The following is a 19,218-nucleotide window of genomic DNA, read 5'->3' as shown; positions in this document are numbered from 1 at the left end:
GTGCGGTAAGGCGGTAAGTTCAGCTCAGTACTGCACGTACGTCTCAGTAGTGCGTTGGAGTTTATTTCGAATTTAGTTGCCGGCGAGTTCGAATCGTACGGATTGTGTCGCGGTATACGATATACGTTTTGTGGTTGTCGTTATTGTTGTTGCTGTTTTTTATTATTAAATAAAAATAATATCTACAACAGAGATATAGTGAATACAAAAAATAAATAAATTGAAAGTATTTAAAATGTGTTGATAATATTAAATAAATAAAGGTTTTTCTTAAGAAAACTACAGCAAAATCAGTACGAATAAAATTAATTATAATTTATTTTTCTCTAAGAAAAATATTCTTCCCTTCCATTGTTATAAGTTTGATTGCATTTAAAATTATTGTGTGTATATAATCTAAATAAAACCGATTAGTAGACTGAAATGCTTATATGCATTCAATATAGAAAAACGCATTTAAAACGAATTTCATCGACGGCGTCCGTGCGGCGCATACGCAATTTTTGCGTCGAATAGTGCGTGTTGCACTTCGAAAAGTGACCGGAAAAATAGCTTAGCACATTTATGGCTTATATGGCTTAATTCATAGGAAAACTAAAACGTTGCCTTAGATTAAATTGCATCTAATAAATATCTAACTTCAGTTTTCTACACAGCAATTTTATATTAAAAACAAATTAAAATAAAAAAAAATAATATTAAAAAAAAAAAAATATTAAAAAAAAAATAATATTAAAAAACAAATAATATTAAAAAAAAAAATAAAAAAAAACATATTACGAATATATATGTATACTAAAAAAAAATATAATTAATTTAATTTGATTTAATTTAATTCCGTCTTTAATTTCATAATAAACGAAAATTGCTTGTGGTTTTCATTCTCAAGAAAGCGAAATTATAATTTACGAGTATCTTTAAGTGTTAAATAAAAAACAAAAAGAAGGAAAAGAAGAAAGAAAAATATTATTGTGTGAAAAATTATTATTTTTTCTTCTTTCGTATAAGAGTGCCAAAGTGCGTAAAAGTGTAAAATGTACCGGCAAATTGCATTATTCCTATTTGTGCTCTGCAGTCTACAACGGATGTCACACACATTCAATTATGCACCCCTGCCCAATTTGGTTATTAATTCCCCACAGAATTTGAGATTCTTTCAACCGCAGTGGCGTAGTTCATATTTTGGCTATACCATCGTACTCCGTGGATCGAAGTAAGTATAGCAAATATTACTAATTATAATTATAGAGAAATTTTTATAAATCTTTTATCAATATAAAGAAAAATCATCTCTTGAAACTGTAGAAAGATACTTCTTTAGGATATTGAAGTACGAAATTAATCAATATTTAGTAAAAAGTAATAGATTTCACACAAGATATTTAAATATTACTAAAGAAACTAGAGCAGTAGTTCCCAACTAATGGTCCTCGAGATGGTTAAATATGATCCGTGAATCAAATTTAACAGATATGATTACATAGCTTGTAGTTTATTCACTCAGACTTGTTAGAAAATAAACACAAAAATTTTGCAAATAAGTATGATACATCCGTTCTTCATTCTTCATCCATTCTAGAATTCCACTGTTGGTAAAGAAAATCCAAGCTCAAAGAGCACATTGAGCATTTTTCATATACCATATAATTTTATATATATTTTTTGTTGTTTTTATTTTTAGTGCATATTACTTAAACGAACATGTAGAAGTTTCTAATAAAGCATTATAAAATATCCATACAGTTTATTATTCTTAAACTTTATAACAAAAATATCATAGTGCTAATTGGTCAAAAAAATGTTGGCAACCACTGATCTAGAATATATAATAAATATACATTGGTACTACTATCAATAGTGCTTACTAAAAATCCATATTCTCAAAATAAATAACATTTTGATCACAATATTTTTTAGTATTATTAGAGAATTTAGAATATATAATAAATATATCTTGATACTACTATCGATAATGCTTACTATTGCTAATCCATACACGTATACTTGAAATAAGTTGGCGATACGAATATGAAATGTTTAAGTTTTAGTTGAAAATTATTATAATTTATTTTTGAAAATAACCTCCTTTAATTTTAATATGTTTAGTCCATTAGTGTTCCAATTTCTTTAAACTACATTTGCAATGGTTTTTCAATTTATTCTTGTAATTTAAGGTAGCTGCCTTTATAGTGTATTTCTTAATTTCAATACCTTTATACTAACAGTCTACCAATTTTTTGAAACTATGTTTATAATTGTTTTCCGATTTATTCTTCAAATTTATGAAAGCCACCTTTATAGTGTATTCCTCAAATTCAATATAATTATACTCCAGTCTTCCAATTTTTTGAATTACGTTTACAATGGCTTTCCTAAATGGCTCTTCCACTGTTTAAAATTTTTTTTCCACCAAGAAAACTTTTTGACGTTTTAGAAGAACCAGAAATTAGAGTGTATACTCGATCTGGTAAATAGGGTAGTATTTTCAACAAATTTAGTGTAGTCTTCATTAATTTCAAAAAACTTAATCCTACAGTCTTAAATTTAATACACTTATTCCAAAAGTCTTCCAATTTATAGTAGCCATCTCTGCAGCGTCTTTCTTAATTTTACTACACTTATTTATTTCCATAGTCCTCCATTTTATGGAACGTATTTTTGTAACGGTTTTCCGAAAAGTCTAAAAACACTCTTCTACAACAACTATCATATTTTAATTTGTAAAAATCCTTGTCCACGAAAGAAACAGTTTAATGTGTAATAACAGCAGGAAGTGAGATGGAATACAATTTGGTAATAGTTTGGTACTAAACAATTTCTTCAACAATTATAGTATAATGTTTTTGAATTTCAATAGACTTATTCCAACATACAGTCTTCCAATTTATAGGAGCTGCCTGCGTAACGTTTCCCTTAACTTTAATACATTTATTCCAATAATTCTCCAATCTATAAAAGCTATCTTTGTGACGTCTTTCTTTATTTCAATACAATTATTCCCACAGTCTTCTACTTTATAAAAGCTATCCTTGTAGCCGTTTTCCGAAAGCTCTGTAAAATACTCTTCCCAACAGCTATCACTACTTCGTTTGATAATATTTGTTTCTATTAGATTTTGAATTTGTTTCTCGACATGATTTTTATTATGTTTTCTATATATTTTATATCCGGCTACAGCCCACTTTTTTTGTAAAATTCTATATATCTATATATTCTATATATGTATATATATTCTATATATATTCTATATATTCTATATTTCGACTCTCCTTGAGTATCGTCATCAGGATCACGATTTAAAATTAATAAACATAAAATAATATTAATAAAATCTAAATCCAAACGTTATGTTCTGAATTTAAGTCTCTAGCAAGCACATAGCCAGTGAAAAGGGATGGATTAAGGGACTAATTCTCGTTAGTTTATTATATCTTAATGCATACGAATATATGTCGTAAAGTAAATGAAAAAGCAATCATAAATTTAGTTCCTGACTTATGAAATAGCCCTCGTAGCACACAGCTTTTACAAAGTGTAGTTAGTTGTTTATACAAGTATATAGTAAATTATTTTCTGAAATCTAATATTCATATTATTTAAATTCATTATCTAATTTACAATATTATTTTAGTATCGCTATATTGACAGATAGTTAGGCTGCAGTCTAGACTTTGATTTCAGTCAACACAATCTACTAGTATTATTACTACAACAGCTTACCTATTTTTATTATTTATTTAGTAGAAAGCACTATACAGTGCGACCTCTAGGTGTTCTATTGCGATAAGCACAGCTGCTTTAATAAATTAAAGTACACTGAATAGATATCCTAGCCAATGATAGATAAAGACGTTTCTAAACCGCATGGACTAAATACAATCACAAACAACCAGATAATCCGTTGGTAAAGAGAATGTCCCACCAAACTAGCTCAAATGCACTGATTGAGGTTCTGGAGAGTCATCACTTAAACTAACAAACCAAGCATTACTGTAATATAGATATACTTTACAAAAATTAGAAATTATATTCGTTGATTGAATTTTTTAAGCTTAAGTAGTTTCAATATGAAGACTTGTCATTATTATTTTTACAAAAAAAAAAAATTAATAGATAATAAAGCAGTTAAATAATTTTATACAAGTTATCAAAAAAAAAGAAGGAAGCTTAAGAAAATTTTTATAAATATTTTAAGATAAATATTCTCATATAAATATTTACGAATACATACTGAAAACAACCTATAAAAAAGTATCTCAAACTTTTATGCAAACAAACAATACGCACAGCTGTCCCTCTTCCACTGACTTTAGTTAAACTTTCCGATGTTGAATTCAAATTTATCTTATAAAGAAATTTATTGTTCGTTTGTGTCGTGCATAAATTTTTTACTCAATTAAATACAATTTTGGCATTTTTATTAGAAATTAGCATAACCCAAATAAGCAATTATGTGGCGGTTGATTGTGTTCCTAACAAGAAAAAAAATTGAGAAAAAAAAATAAGATCTCTGGAAGACATAGTATTCACACAGAAGTACTCTTATTTGGGAAAATTAAATCAAGCAAAACTTAATTAGATTTAATTTAGTGTATTTCAGTTGAGTACAGAGTAATTTATCTTATATTTATTAGAAAAAGCCGAATGAAATATTTGTTACGCCTAATCTACACTTAGAGTTCTTCGCAATTATTTTGGCGACTTTCAAGCCCCAAGAATTATGTTCTCTAACCTATTCTAATTGCAAGCGATCTTCATAAGCGAAGACGCGCTGAGCTCATATCAAGAGTTTCATTGCAGTACTCATACGAGTATAGAGTATTTGTTTGAAAATAAATATCAGTTGACTTATTTGTTTATATACAATATTAAGTACTTATATAGTGTATCTGTATATTTATATGTTGTATATACTTATTTGTGGAATAATATTCCCTATCAACATACCGCTTTGACACAAATGATTGGTACGAGCGAGTATTTGAGCGGTGGCTGACCCCACTTTGATGTTGACATTGTCACAAATACTTCAAACGTTGAAATTTCTGTTATCGCATTTGCCTCATAGTTTATTAGGAAAGATCGTTTTACGGATACTTGTGTTTACTTCAGAGTTTTAGGTAAATATTTGTGTACTTTAATGTGCAGGAAAGTTAAAATATTTTAAACTACTGTTAAAAATGGTTATGGAAAAAAATGGTGTATGTTATTCCTAAAGGTGACATTCGATTGCATATATAATTTTTTTAAAATGAGTTCACCGCAATGTAAGACAAACACGGTAACCTAAATTTTAAGGTGTGATTGGAAACAGTAGAACTTAAAGTCAAATTTCAATTGAATTTTTAAAAAATTCAGTAATTCAGTCAAAATAACAGTAATTATTAATTATTAAGAAAATATATGAAGAATACACCAACAAAACATGATTTAAATAATTGGTTCTTCATACATTTATTTTGAGTATTACCAAATATCCATCATCAATGGACTTTATTATAAGGTATGCCTTTTAAAATAGAACTTAAAAAATCTTTGGTTAAATTACCACATCATATTATCACAGCACATCTACCACAATTACCACATAAAAAGAGATCCTGTGACTGTTTGCATTATAGATCTTAGGAATTTGAGATTAGGATACAGATCCTAAAGGATCGTGAGTTGATTAAGAGTGTCATTATCACAAATATAAAATATAATTTTTTTTTGTTGCTATTTCTAAATTAGCACTAAATTCTGCAGACAAAATTTTTGTATTTGTATTATTAATAATGTATATTATGCATTATAAGTATCAAAAATAAATATATTGAATATAATGAATATCTTAATCAATTTGATTTTCAAAATTTCCGATCAAATGATCACTCAATTCTTCATATAAAAATTTTATTCTATATTATTATTTATAGATTCTGGTTAAATTTTTTCAAATTCATTCCCGTATATTCCATTATTGTAAGGTCATAATATTTTAGAATTTCATTGATTCACCTATAGAGCTTTGTCTCTTGGCTTTTTTGCATCACTTTATTATTATAATTGTGTTAGCGGAATTTGCACTACGACCTAGAGAGATGTTGTTCATTCTTCATGAACTTTGAGTATATCTACAAGTTTAATTTCCTTTACAAATTGTAGTATATAACTTATATCACAGAGTTTTATTTATTAATCTAATACAATATGGAAATTTTTCTTTTATTTACGTATCAGTGCCGCTAAACTCTTAGCACACATGCTTCGAAGTGTCATTATCTTCCATACAATAGCTACAAGTATTATTAGTGAAAAGTCCCAGTTTTATAATGTAATAGTTTAAACTACAGAGTTCTGAAATTCCTGAATCGATTACTAAACTATTTTTTATTTAGTTACATACAATCCTTACACCGCTTCAGGTAGAAAGTCCTTATCAGTCACTTCAATTGTGATAGCCAAGGTAGAGTAGCCCAGCATAGCTACCTTTGTTTCTTCTCTTCTTTCTAAATGGTTGAAAAGAAATAATTTTATCCGTTGCCACAAAAAGGTTCCGGGCCAAAGAGCTGCGAGTCAACTCTTTTCACAGCAAGTTTGTCTATAACATCATTGCTAGAAATTACAAAGTAAATCGGAATCCATACTATCCATATCTGACTGTGTTCATCAAAAAACATTCAACCCTATATCACCAATCTTGATGTTATCTGAAGAGAATTAAGTGTTTTTATCGTTGCTTTACAAGAATACCAAATTTTTTACTTTCAAGATGCTTGAGATTGAATATGACAGAATATGAATATGAAAAGATGTGAGTTCTAAGAGGACTTCGATTGATACTGTCGGACACGTTCGCATGGATCTCGCATTATTCACAAAAACCAGTCTTTGTATACTGTTAACTGTGTTAATCCCTGTTTATCGATTTGTGCAATTCTTCCAGATTACTGACCAGATCGAGAAGAAATTTAATTGACAAACAAAGTTATAGTAAATTATTTTCAGGCTTGTGAATGATTTTTATGAGAATGCAGTAAAATTATTAAAAATAATTTATTTGATTTGATCTAATTTGTTAGAAAAATATATTCTTTTATAGTTAGACACATTCTTTCTCCAGTATCTTGATGAAAGACAAGTTTGTATAATGTCATTGCCAAGGCATAAGGATGTTCTTCAGGTTTCTATACTTAAATTTAATTTTCACCCGTTGCTGCTCGATTAGAGGTATTACTAGATCCACATGAAACAGCCAAGACTATAATCTTTATGTCTTGATTAGATCTGTTTCCAAGCAGTTTTATTTCAATCTACTTATTTTGTTGAGTATATTTGTTTTGAAATGTTTTTGTTGGAAAGAAACCAGAAGAGACAAAAAGTAACTCGTTGTTGATTTTCTTTCGTCTAAAAACATTTCGATATTTTCCATCTTCCTTTAAATCGTAACCATATGCCTTTAGTTCTCATTCATTTGTTAGTTAAGATTCGTGATATATTTTGCCATACACTGAATGAAAGGAAACTTTATTTTTGGAGCAAGTGATAAATCGCGGGTATTTTATTACACAACTTAAAAAATTTTTTTATTCAATTTTTACAGTTAAATTCTGAAGAATAAATGTGGGGCCATATGTATTCACAGTACGAAGAAACACAGTAAGAAGAAAAGAAAATATGAAAGATTAAGTAAAATTTCGGAATTTGTTTAAAGTCATATAAAATTCTAAGAAGTGATCAAGCGCTACAAGCCCGTCGTCATTGTTTTCTTTTGATCAGAAGCAGTATATTATAGACTATATATATATATCTATTAACTATAAATTACTAAAATATATATATATTGATACAATGAATATCTTAATTAATTTTAATGATTTTTTACTTTCAACTTAAACTAAAATATATATAATTTAATGTACTAAATATAAAGGGTTTTCCATTTTGTGGTGGTGATTTGGCCGCACTTATTCAAGACACTATTTGTTTAGTGTAGAGTTAGTCGATCTACAATATATACCACTTAATAAATGCTGACTATGTAAGGGTCTTTACATTGCATTTTCTTCAGAAGTAAAAATTGTCGCATCTGGGGTAGTGCTAATCTACATAACAGGTCGGCAGATAAACTTCCATTGTCCATATTAAGCTATTTTACACAGTTTAACTACCACATGCTTGCAAAGAAAAACCTTAAGCGAAAAGAATAAATTAAATCCATATCTTCGAATTCAATCACTAGAATTTTTGTTATGATTTGGGTTAATATATAAATATTCTGCAGTTTGTATTTCAAAAACTTATATTAACCTAGGCTTTGTGCATAAATCACTTATTATGTTAAGGAACATTATTGGAGCTTTGAAAGTCCCATAATAATTTTAATATTAGGAGAGGGTAATACAAACTGTTGATCCTTTCTTTAGAAGGTGACGCCCCAAATGATCGTGTTTCTGCAGACACTGCTTGAATTTTGACCCTTGAAAAACAAACATTCATCAGGTTACTGCTGAGCTATTATCACATGTGACCTGTGCCAAAAGCTGCAAAAATTACATCAAAATAATCCACTACTCTAAGATGTCTCATAAAGAATAATTGGATAAAGTTTTATATGTCATCTAAAATGTCATGAAGGCTCAAAAAAAAATGATTAAAATAAATTTTTATTGAAATATCATATATAAATCTCTTAAAACTAGAAAATAATTTACCATATATTAGTCGGTAAGTCTTTAATGCGTTGCGGAGATTTTTGGAAGATAAACAAACGGATGATCTAGCCAGGACTGCAGCAAAAACTGCTTTAACAAGCCCTCAATCTTTTTGTAGGTTAAACTGGGGTATTACAAAACAAATAATCAAGGAGATGGAGAATCGTTTGCGGCTGGTGTACTGGGAAGATTTCTCAGGACTTAGACAAAGCAAAGCACTGATTAAACCGTACTCCTATAAAAAATTTTTCTCCAAAAGGTAATTTAAAGTTGCTAACGCTTCATTAGGGTCTGAAATATCATCTACATAAACTTTGATTATCTGCTAATTCGGAATGCAGCTTATACCTAAAGGCTGAGGAAACAACTATGCATATTCTTTCTGACTGTTCAGCTTTAATAACACACAGATGAAATTTATTTCATGTAGAATTTTTGTCATCAGAACAGATTAAGAGCTCTTCTCCAGACTTACTTCTGGATTTTGTTCACAAAGCTTTAAAGGGCTTTGTGTAATTGGAAGTGAATTTGGTACAATAGGACTCTTTTGGCCGCAGTACCGGCTGTTGGGTGATTTCACGACACAATAGTTTTATTAATAATAATAAAAAAATAATACCCTGTATAAAAGAGTGTTTTTTTTTTGATTTTCTCAGTATTGCATATAGATGAATTTTATCTTATATTCTTAGATAAATCAATTTTAATTTAGCATCGTAATAAATATGAAGTTTTAACATTTATTATATTTTCGAAGGTCTTCAGTGAGCTTGACTTGGTTTGACTCTAGTTTCGAGTAGAATAGGAGTGTCGTTTCATATTTTCAGAAAAGTACAAGTTTTTATTTCAGTTTAAGTTAAGTTACTTAAACTTGAAAATCTACTTTTAAAAATAAATAAATCAACTAGCAATTATTTTAAGTTAAATACACAATAATAATTTATGAAAAAAAATTACATTTTTGTTTAATACTTTGTAGTTTATAAAATTTAATAATGAGAAAATATTTATATGTAGCTAATATATGTAGCTAATGAATCACAAATCAAGGTGATTTTGTTCAGTTTTTTTTAAGAACTAAAAATAAAAGCTTATATGTATTTATTTTTCGAGTCATTTTGTATTAAAATTTTATTTATTATTACTTAAAAAAATCATTAAATTTTTAGGAAATGCAATAAAGTAATTAAAATTTTACGTTTTCTTATTTGTTGTAAAATTTATCACAAAAATAAAAATCAATCTGAAGAATTTTAAAAATGACTAATTATTAAATCTCATATGGTTTTGCATAATTATTGACTCAAGTAATTTAAGCAAAACCAAAATAAAAAAATTCTTAAAAATATTCTTTAGCAATATTTAAGAGATATGACAAGAGATAAAATAAAGCATTTTTTTAGCAATACAATTTTTGTAAGTTCATTTAACTTTTTCCCATCAAGCATGACTAAAATCTTAAAAGTATCTGAAAATCGTAAAAACGAAACTGCTCAAAAAAATAAAAAGTATATATATAAGAACTGCAATTCTTTTTATAACTTAGCATTGTGCCCGAATTCCTTTGTTGTCTTCATTATTTGTGCCGTTGTTTTTATAAATACACACATTTATCATGTTAAAACCGAAATATGACCGCCCACCTTTAAAACCTTTCAGATTTTATATACAAAGAAATCGATTTCTGACTTCTTCTGTTCATTTAATGTCATGCATTTCTGTCTGTTGCATTTTACAAGTATTCTTCCTCTTCCACGTATCTGTGCGTTAAGCAAACTTTTAAGCTCACTTAGTCATCCAAATGTAAAATACTGTAACAATAGAGTCATCATAATGATTATCATCAACAAGAGTTTCATCATCACCAAAAGATTCGTCATTCATCATTATTACATTCATATCACCTACAACGTCTTCTTTCAGTTTATTCAATTTTTTCCGCGGTTTTCCCCAACACAACGTCTACACCAGCTAGACTTCGGCAAGATTTATGCATTTATGAGTATATAAGAAGAGCATATATATACTCTTACTTTTTCACTATACACACATATACAAACTTTCTTATGTAGATAAAAGTCGAATATAATACTTATTTATACTCAAACATATTCGAAATCTTGTCAAAGTCTAGCCAGTGTAGACGTCTAGCAAGTTTACAAATACTATATTTTATAACTTCATGATGTTTTATTGTTACTTAGATACTTTGCTTTAGTGTATATACTATTTTAAATACTTTTTTTTCATCATTATTTTTTTTTGGCACTTAATCAACATTAAAAAAATACCACAAAAATGTGAAAAACTCCTGTAGTGTATCTACAACTTCAAACCGCAGAAATGTAATAGAAGTATCTGAAACTGATTCATGTTGTGCCATGCCATGATTTCCAACTATACAGTAAGAGCTACTGATGTAGATTTTTTTTTATATTTCTGTTCATATGTGAACATATATATGCACAAGTATAAATATATATAATATATTTTTTGTATCTTCATAGTTGAAGTACACAAGTATTTTTAAATGTTGGCGTACGTATCTGACAAATTAATGATAAATTATTTTTATTTTATTTAAATATGATTTAAATTTTTCTGTGCGACCTTTAAAATAAAAAAAAAATTTCACCCAAATTCATTTTTTATGGATAAAATATTGTTGCTATTATTTTTTCAAATGAAAGTGAAATAATAATAAACAGTGGCACCTATTAAAAAATTTTAAATTTCCACTAAACTAATGATGTATATTTAATACTGTATGAAAAATGTTTATTAATATTCAAATTTTGACGATTGCACTCCAAAAAATTGTTAATAGACAGTTACAACGATACACTTACTTATATACTTATTTCGTCTAAACAACCCGTTACCGGGTTTCGGCCTGATGCAGCATACTTCTTCAGCCTTGTACATCAAGTCCGGTTAGTGCTCTCTTAACTTGATCACTCTACCGGAGACATGGTCTACCTTTAAGCCTTCTTCCTGCAACTACTACATCAAATACCTTTTTCGCTGGAGCGTTTCCTCACGACATGACCAAATCAATGAATTCGCTGAATGCTCGTGATAAAGCTTGTACAGCTCATGGTTCATTTAGATGTGATAGTTGTCGCTAACTACTAGAACACCAAAGATCTTACGAAGAACTTTTCTAACGAACACTTTCCGTGCTGCTTCATCATTTTGTGATAAAGTCCACACTTCTGTAGTATAGGAAGAATGAGCAACCTACAGAGCGGTTGTTGAGAAAGAGCTCTATACCCCAACTAACTGCTGAGCCTATAATAACACATATTAGCAATGATGATGTCATTGTCATTGTTTGTTAAACAAAGCGATATAATACATATTTCTAAAAAACACTTATAGTGAATATTTAGTGTTATTTAATATATTTTTAAGATCAAATCAATAAATTCAGTTGTTTAAAAATAAAATTTCTGGATGCAAAAACTTTCACTATTATAACACTTTTATTCGAAATTAGTTCCTATGCCAAAGAACATAAAAATTTTAAATAATTAATTTCTAGTATTTTTTTTATTTATTGATAAAAACTAAAAGCACAACAATTTAAAAGAATTTATACCATTTTCACTAGGTGCATATTCAACCAAGCTAAGCTTGTCTTGGAAATCATAAAGTTCGATGACCGACCTATATTATATGAACCTTGTGACAATATCTTGCCTAAATACATTCGATAGTTAATTATTGTTACTTTTAAAAAAGATAGAAAGCTATTATATACATATATTATTTTATAATTGTAAGTTTTTAATGGTATATTTTTTTAACACCCTGTATATAAAATTTATTTTGTTTTTCAATTAAAACCGAACATAATTAAATTATATTATTAAATAGTCTACAGCATAAATAGAATTGCAGATTCCTCTTTATATATTGATTTTTTTTATAATAGTGCTACAATAAAGCTTCGAAAACTGTTAAAAAGTATTTCTTTGTGTTTATTGTAATAAATTGAGTATCATAAGTAACTAGAATTATGTACTAGAGTATCATGTTATTGAGTAGCATGTTCTAGAATAGCAATTATATTGTGCTTATCGCAATTAATATTATAATAGATGTGATATATTGCATTAAAATATGTGTAATATATATTACGATAAGTATAACCTTTAGTTTTAACACAATATTAAGTATTTAACAAAATGTCATCAAATATACATACATATATTATATTGTTTTATAATTTTATTCAATAAATTAGTAGCTTATAATAATATAGATTTAAAATTGTCGTAATAGCTATACGTAAACGTGCTTCATATAAATAGTATTATAATACAATATGTATTTGAATAAAATTAATAAATTATTTTCCATGGCACACGTACTGAGATAATGAGTCAGAAGTTGAAGAAAAAAATAAAAAATAATTACTTAATATAATATGATTAAACATATAATATATGTAAGTATGTATTTACATTTAATGAGTCAATACTGAACAATTTAATAATAAAAATACATAGTAATATATATATTTTTTATATAGACATATGCGTTTGTAATCTGATTTGCTTGGTTTATAAATATTTTACTATTTGCATATGAAGTTGTACTTAGAAAGCTTAATCACACAGAAATTAATAGAATTTAACAGACGTGTTCTAATTCCGAGTTAAAGAAAGATAATATTGAATAATATTGAATATACATATAAGTAATAAATAGAATAGGATAAAAATCAATAGGGTACTGAGTGAAACAGAGAAGAGCACTTTTGTCATAGCATATTCCGAGTTAAAGAAAGAAATAAATAATATTACATATATACAAATATATATTTAAGTCGAATGGAATAGGATTTAAATAAATGGGGTGATGGCACTCAAATAGAAAGAAGCTCTAAGTCTATGACAGATTCCAAGTTAAAAACTATTAAATATACAAATAAAAGAAGAATGTAATAGTATAGAAATCAATGAGGTTTTTATTAACAACGGAGATGAACACTATGACCATGGCAGATCTTTTGTGCTAGAAATCGACCCTTAACGAATAGAAAATTATTTACTCTTTAAACAAAGGTCAGAATGTCACTTCTGAAGAATTTCCTAATATCTTAATAATAATGTTCAATAAAAATAATAATAATCCCTAATGTCCTAATATCCTAATATTAATTTAAAAGAAATGAATTTTCCAGATCCAAATCGAAAAGTAATTAAAAATATAACTATATTCAAAGTATAAAGATAATTATTGCTGTATAATATTAAAAAATGTCTGATTTATCTAGAGAAAATATCACAACTTTGAGGAATGGATTACAAATATTCATTTATAAACGTATATAAATATATCCCGAAAAATATGAACGTACATCGGTTAGACCTTTTAAGAAAACATACTCTACAGTGGATATGATAGAATGATGAGTACCGGGGGATGATAAACTAAATGGGTAATACTTTCCTCATTTTTATCTAACTCTAACAGTTATGATAGAGTAAACACAACCATAATAACTGAAAATTATAATAAGATATCCTCCTTTAGCAGAACAGAGTTGAGGTTGCTAGTGGGATATCTAACGGGTCACCACGGGCTACGTTACCATCTCAACAAAATGGGCCCATCCGAAGAGATAGATTGTAGACTCTGCTTGGAGGCAGAGGAGACAACCAGCCAATTCTATGTGAATGTCCAGCTTTCATCTGGCCCAGGAGGAGATCACTATGTCGGGAATTGCTATCACCTTCCGACATTAGGAGGTCCTCAACAACCGACATTTTGGCCTTCATTCGAAAGGCGGAATGTCTTTTGTTCAGTTAGGATCTGTTGTAGCGCAAAATATCAATCATGATCGCGGTGCTCTGCTCAAATAGGAGCTAGTACCCTGTTCTTTCTTATTTTTATTATTAACTGAAAGATTGATTTCTTTTTGTGGTAAGCCGATCCCTGACTTATAGCTAGTTTCTTTTAGATTAAAGAGCTTTCCACATCTGATGTTGCTTAGATGGTGTTGGACTATTATCACTTTAGAAGATGGCAAATCTTCTAACCTTGTCTTAAAAATTTTTATTTAATCGTTTTTATTTATTTACAATGGATTAAAAATTCATTAATAATTTTAGACAAGACAGGGGAATATAAGCGGTGTCACTATATCACTATATTTTATTTAATTTTATTTTATATTATTTTATTTTATTTTATTTTATTTTATTAATATATTATGTCTGCATCTATCTTTTATTATTTCTAAGAAAAATAATCCTAGAGTATAACCTAAACTGCAAAAATTTATATATATAATATATTTTTATTAAATTACTTTTTACCTTTTATATAATAAAAATAAGAAAAAAATTTAATTAAATTAAAACCATATTTTACTGACTAATACACAATGTCTACTTTCGACCTACATACAAAATTAGGTAAAAGTGTTAACTGTCGTATGAAGATTGCCATCTTCGCAAAATCTTAACCTAGAAATTTGAAGTTACGGCTATAAAAATAAAGATATATCTTAAGTTTTTTTTTCTTTTTTATTATCTTGAGAATTCGAAAGCCGTTTAAATTTGAAGTCATCTTATGACATCACTCAAAACAATTAACATATTTATGTGCACTTATAAGTATAACTGACTGAGGTATATTTACTATTTGTGTATAAGTGGTTTTTATGTAAATATATATATCTATATTATAACTTAAAAAAAATAAAAAAAACATATAATAAAAATTGTTTTTTGTTTATATTATCACTTTTTTATTTATTCTCTTATTTTTGTCATTTTATTTATTTTGCAATTATGCCAGAAGTTATTTGTAATGTATAGGATAGTAATCATGAGCACTTTAATGAATTTAATGATGTTGATCATTATCATGTATTTCACACAGTGATATCTATCTATTCTACCGTATCATATAATAACCATGAATTGAAGTTTGTACTCATATATTTACTTCACGATTGTTGCAATACGAAGATACCGCAAATTGTTACAAAATTTCATCGAAAAATGTTATATGAGATGTGATATTGTAATATGTAGAATAATACAATTATTATTATACATTTTTTTTCTGATTTAATTTTATATGACCCACATTTTATTTAAATTGTTGACCACATTTAAATGAACAAAAATCTCAATTTTATCTTATTAAAGTAAAATATTTTATATCTTTCGTGAAAGAAGAGGCAATCATAATTCGTGACCATTAATATCAGCATATGAAGATATGGATATGGATTTTTTTTAATAATTATAAAAATTATAATTATAATTAAAATTAAAAAGGAAATAAAAAATTAGTAATTAAATTAATTAAAATTTTTATAGTATATAAATTTTATTTGACAAATAATTTATTTCGATTAGAAAATGTGGGCTAGGGCCATGAAATATTAAATTTAAATTAAGTAAATTTATGGACTTAGGTACAATACTGTATCAGATTTCGCCGAATATCCATTATCAGTGTTTTCAACAAACGTGATTGGCTTAATTTTCAATATAACTATATGTATATAATTTTCGTATTGTAATTGCTAGGTATCGATAATTCATCGGAATTCTGGTGAAAATTATATTTGTTTTAATAAAAATGAGGACATCAATCGAAGAGTTCATTATTTTTGAGGTTTACATCGCTCGTTATTACTAAATATATACACTAAAATATTTTCTTTCAAAATTTTTCATTTGTAATATATTTAATATCTAAATAAATATTGTTAACATATTATTAAAAAAAATTAAGTCTCACTAGCCAAACGTTGTGAGAAGAAATTTTCATGTTGCCAAAAGATCCATACGGTAGATTTGGACTCACTTTGCCTAAATTGGACACGCATTCAATACTTAATAAGAAAATATAATTTATACGAATATAGATAAAATTTTTGGTATTAATATTTTTTTGATTATTTTTTTTGGTTATATTTTTTTTGTTATATTTTTTTAATTATTTCTTTTGGTTATATATTTTTGATTTTTTTTTGTCATACTTTTTTGATTATATTTAACAATATTTTTTAAATATTTTATTTGAACATATTAATAAATATCTCATAAGTGTGATTCTGCCTACCAAGCATTTTCAAGAATTAGATTGAAATTATTGGGTTAGCATAACCCGAGTATAAAAAATCTCTCCTTACTCAATCGTTTTAAATTTATTAAAGAAATCTAAAAATTCGATATAGTGCTTCTGTGTTTCTTTTATTTTTTATATTTTGCTTTCTGATATGAACATAATAGTCAACTGACTGAATGTGGATTTATTGATTGACTGATAAAGCCAATTGACTTTATCGGTTCTGAAAATGATATAATCAACTGGCTTACTCTTCCTTACATTTATGCAAAACAAGTAAAAGAGAAAATAATTATACGATGACAATATGGATCTGTGGCTATCAAAAAACGGATTGCAGATTTGATTTTAGCAGTTTCAAATTAAATTCAACTCAAAAATCAAAAAAAATTATTTGGTGTCACGCCGTTTATAAAACACCTAAAAGAATTTTACCTGAAGAAGAACAGAAGAACAGAATGAAAAAGAATCGCCTTATAAAAAGGATTATCTTAATATGTTTTAGTTTGTAATTTGTAAAAACAAACTATTTATGAAAACCACAGAGGAACTATCAGAGAGTTTGCTGATGATGTCGATACCAAAATTCATGCTTAGCAAGTTATGGGTGTTCTGAGCATAGAACAAATGACAATAGAGTTTATTCTGAAATAATGAGTTGTTGATCAAAAACAATAAACTTCTATTAAAGATTACTAAATTAAATCAATAATGTAGATTTACGTTTTATAGTGGTCCTAAAATGTAATGAACTATGGGTATATAAGTGAGACATCGAAATCAAAACCCCGTCACCCCAATGGAAGCTATATAATAACAAAAAAAATTTAACAAACTTATTGAAATGTATTATTTTGTTTAATAATTATCATGTACTTCATCAAGAGTTTCAGATATATGAGATATAAGAAATATTATCTAATGTTAAAAATATTAGAAGACAAAAATATTATAGTTAAGCTTAATGTTGGAACTAAAGTTTAGATAGAGTGAGCATGGAAAATAATATTCAATAATAGGTTAATAAATCCATTTTGGCTTCCATTTTTTTTTGACTTCTCATACAGCCCTCGAATGCCAATGTAGCATCTGCTCCTATGTAGGTACATGATGCTGTATTGAAATTAACTTGTCTTCATGATTTTTTTTTCGTAATAATAAAATAATTATCACTTTATTTTACAAAAATATGAAGTAAAGAATAGGAAAATTTCAAAATTACACCTAATTGGGGTCAAATTTAAAAATAATTAAATTACAATTTTTTGTAAAATTTTTTTCTATAAAATTTAACTGCTAACTTCTGTCTGACAGTCACTAGGTTTTTATATCTATGACTAGTACTTTTACAGTGGCTTCTTCAATTGACGAGTTCTTCCTCAACAATTGACAAGTGCAGTATGCACAGTATAATATGTTTTAATTTAGGCATATATAGGTATATATTTGTATCTAACTACATAATATATATGTATATACATATATTACCATTAGATATGGTTTGAAATTTTTTAATAGTTAAAAAAACAAATAATCATAATTACAGAAGGTAATAAGCCATATACGAGTACGTTGGATACAGAGTAAATAGTTGTATGTATTTTAAAATCCAGAGGAAATTACGCGGAAAATCATGACAAGGTACAATTAATTTTAATTTAATATGAAGCACTGTAAAAAATTTAAGAGGAAAAAAACTGGAGTCATCATTATTAAAAATTTAGAACATCACTGTTTTTAAAGTGTTTGCTACTAGTAATAAAACCATAAATAATTATTAATGTAAATAAAGCCAAGAAAGAAGTTAGCGTTTGTTTCGCTTAGTTTAAATTTCAATCTAATTTGTTTATTTATAATTTATTTATCAAAGTTCTACGTATAAAAATCGGAAGTTTGACACGATATGCTTTATTTCTGATATAAACCACAACTCCCAAAAAATAAATTTAAAGAGAATATTCAATACAAATATAAATTCAAGAAAAATTTGTATTTAGTTAATATAGTTATAAGGTAAAGTATTTATGCGTAAACTCCTTAAATATAATATCTCGGAAAATATATAAAAAAAATAAAAATAAGGAATATTATAAACCAAAAACTGGCAGGAGTTTCGTGGACTACATCAACAAATGGCCTATGTACATCTATGTTTTCTCTAGTTTCAGCAAATGTCTTTGTACTTGAATAGTGGTCATGTAAAGGAAATCGAAATCATCGAAACTAATCGATAACAGCAATTTTAGAGATTTTGAAGGCTACCTTGTTGAAAATGTTTCTTCCAGAATCAAAGTGTACAGCATTTGTAGTTGGTTAATTAAGTTATAGGGTAAAGTATTTGGATAAAACTAATAAGAAAAGTAATACAAGACAAATATATCTAACAATAATGCCAAGGAATTTTGTAGTATCCGAATATAAT

The 19,218-nt window shown here is 27.1% G+C and overlaps 1 protein-coding gene across 1 annotated transcript in view; it reads left to right on the top strand.

Annotated features, from left to right (window-relative positions):
* The first annotated feature begins 854 nt into the window (after positions 1-854).
* Positions 855-19,218, top strand: part of LOC119679209 (integrin alpha-PS3) — a 33,678-nt gene continuing 15,314 nt past the window's right edge. Inside the window, exon 1 of the mRNA XM_038091423.1 lies at positions 855-1,213. Within this exon, the coding sequence (XP_037947351.1) occupies positions 1,035-1,213 (179 nt within the window). The 5' untranslated portion in view covers positions 855-1,034. The remainder of the gene's footprint in view (positions 1,214-19,218) is intronic.

The sequence above is a fragment of the Teleopsis dalmanni genome, chromosome 2, assembly GCF_002237135.1.
Source record: "Teleopsis dalmanni isolate 2A chromosome 2, ASM223713v2, whole genome shotgun sequence".
NCBI classification, from domain to species: domain Eukaryota; kingdom Metazoa; phylum Arthropoda; class Insecta; order Diptera; family Diopsidae; genus Teleopsis; species Teleopsis dalmanni.
The sequence above is the reverse complement of the archived record's forward strand: the minus strand, read 5'-3'. Positions and strand labels throughout refer to the sequence as shown.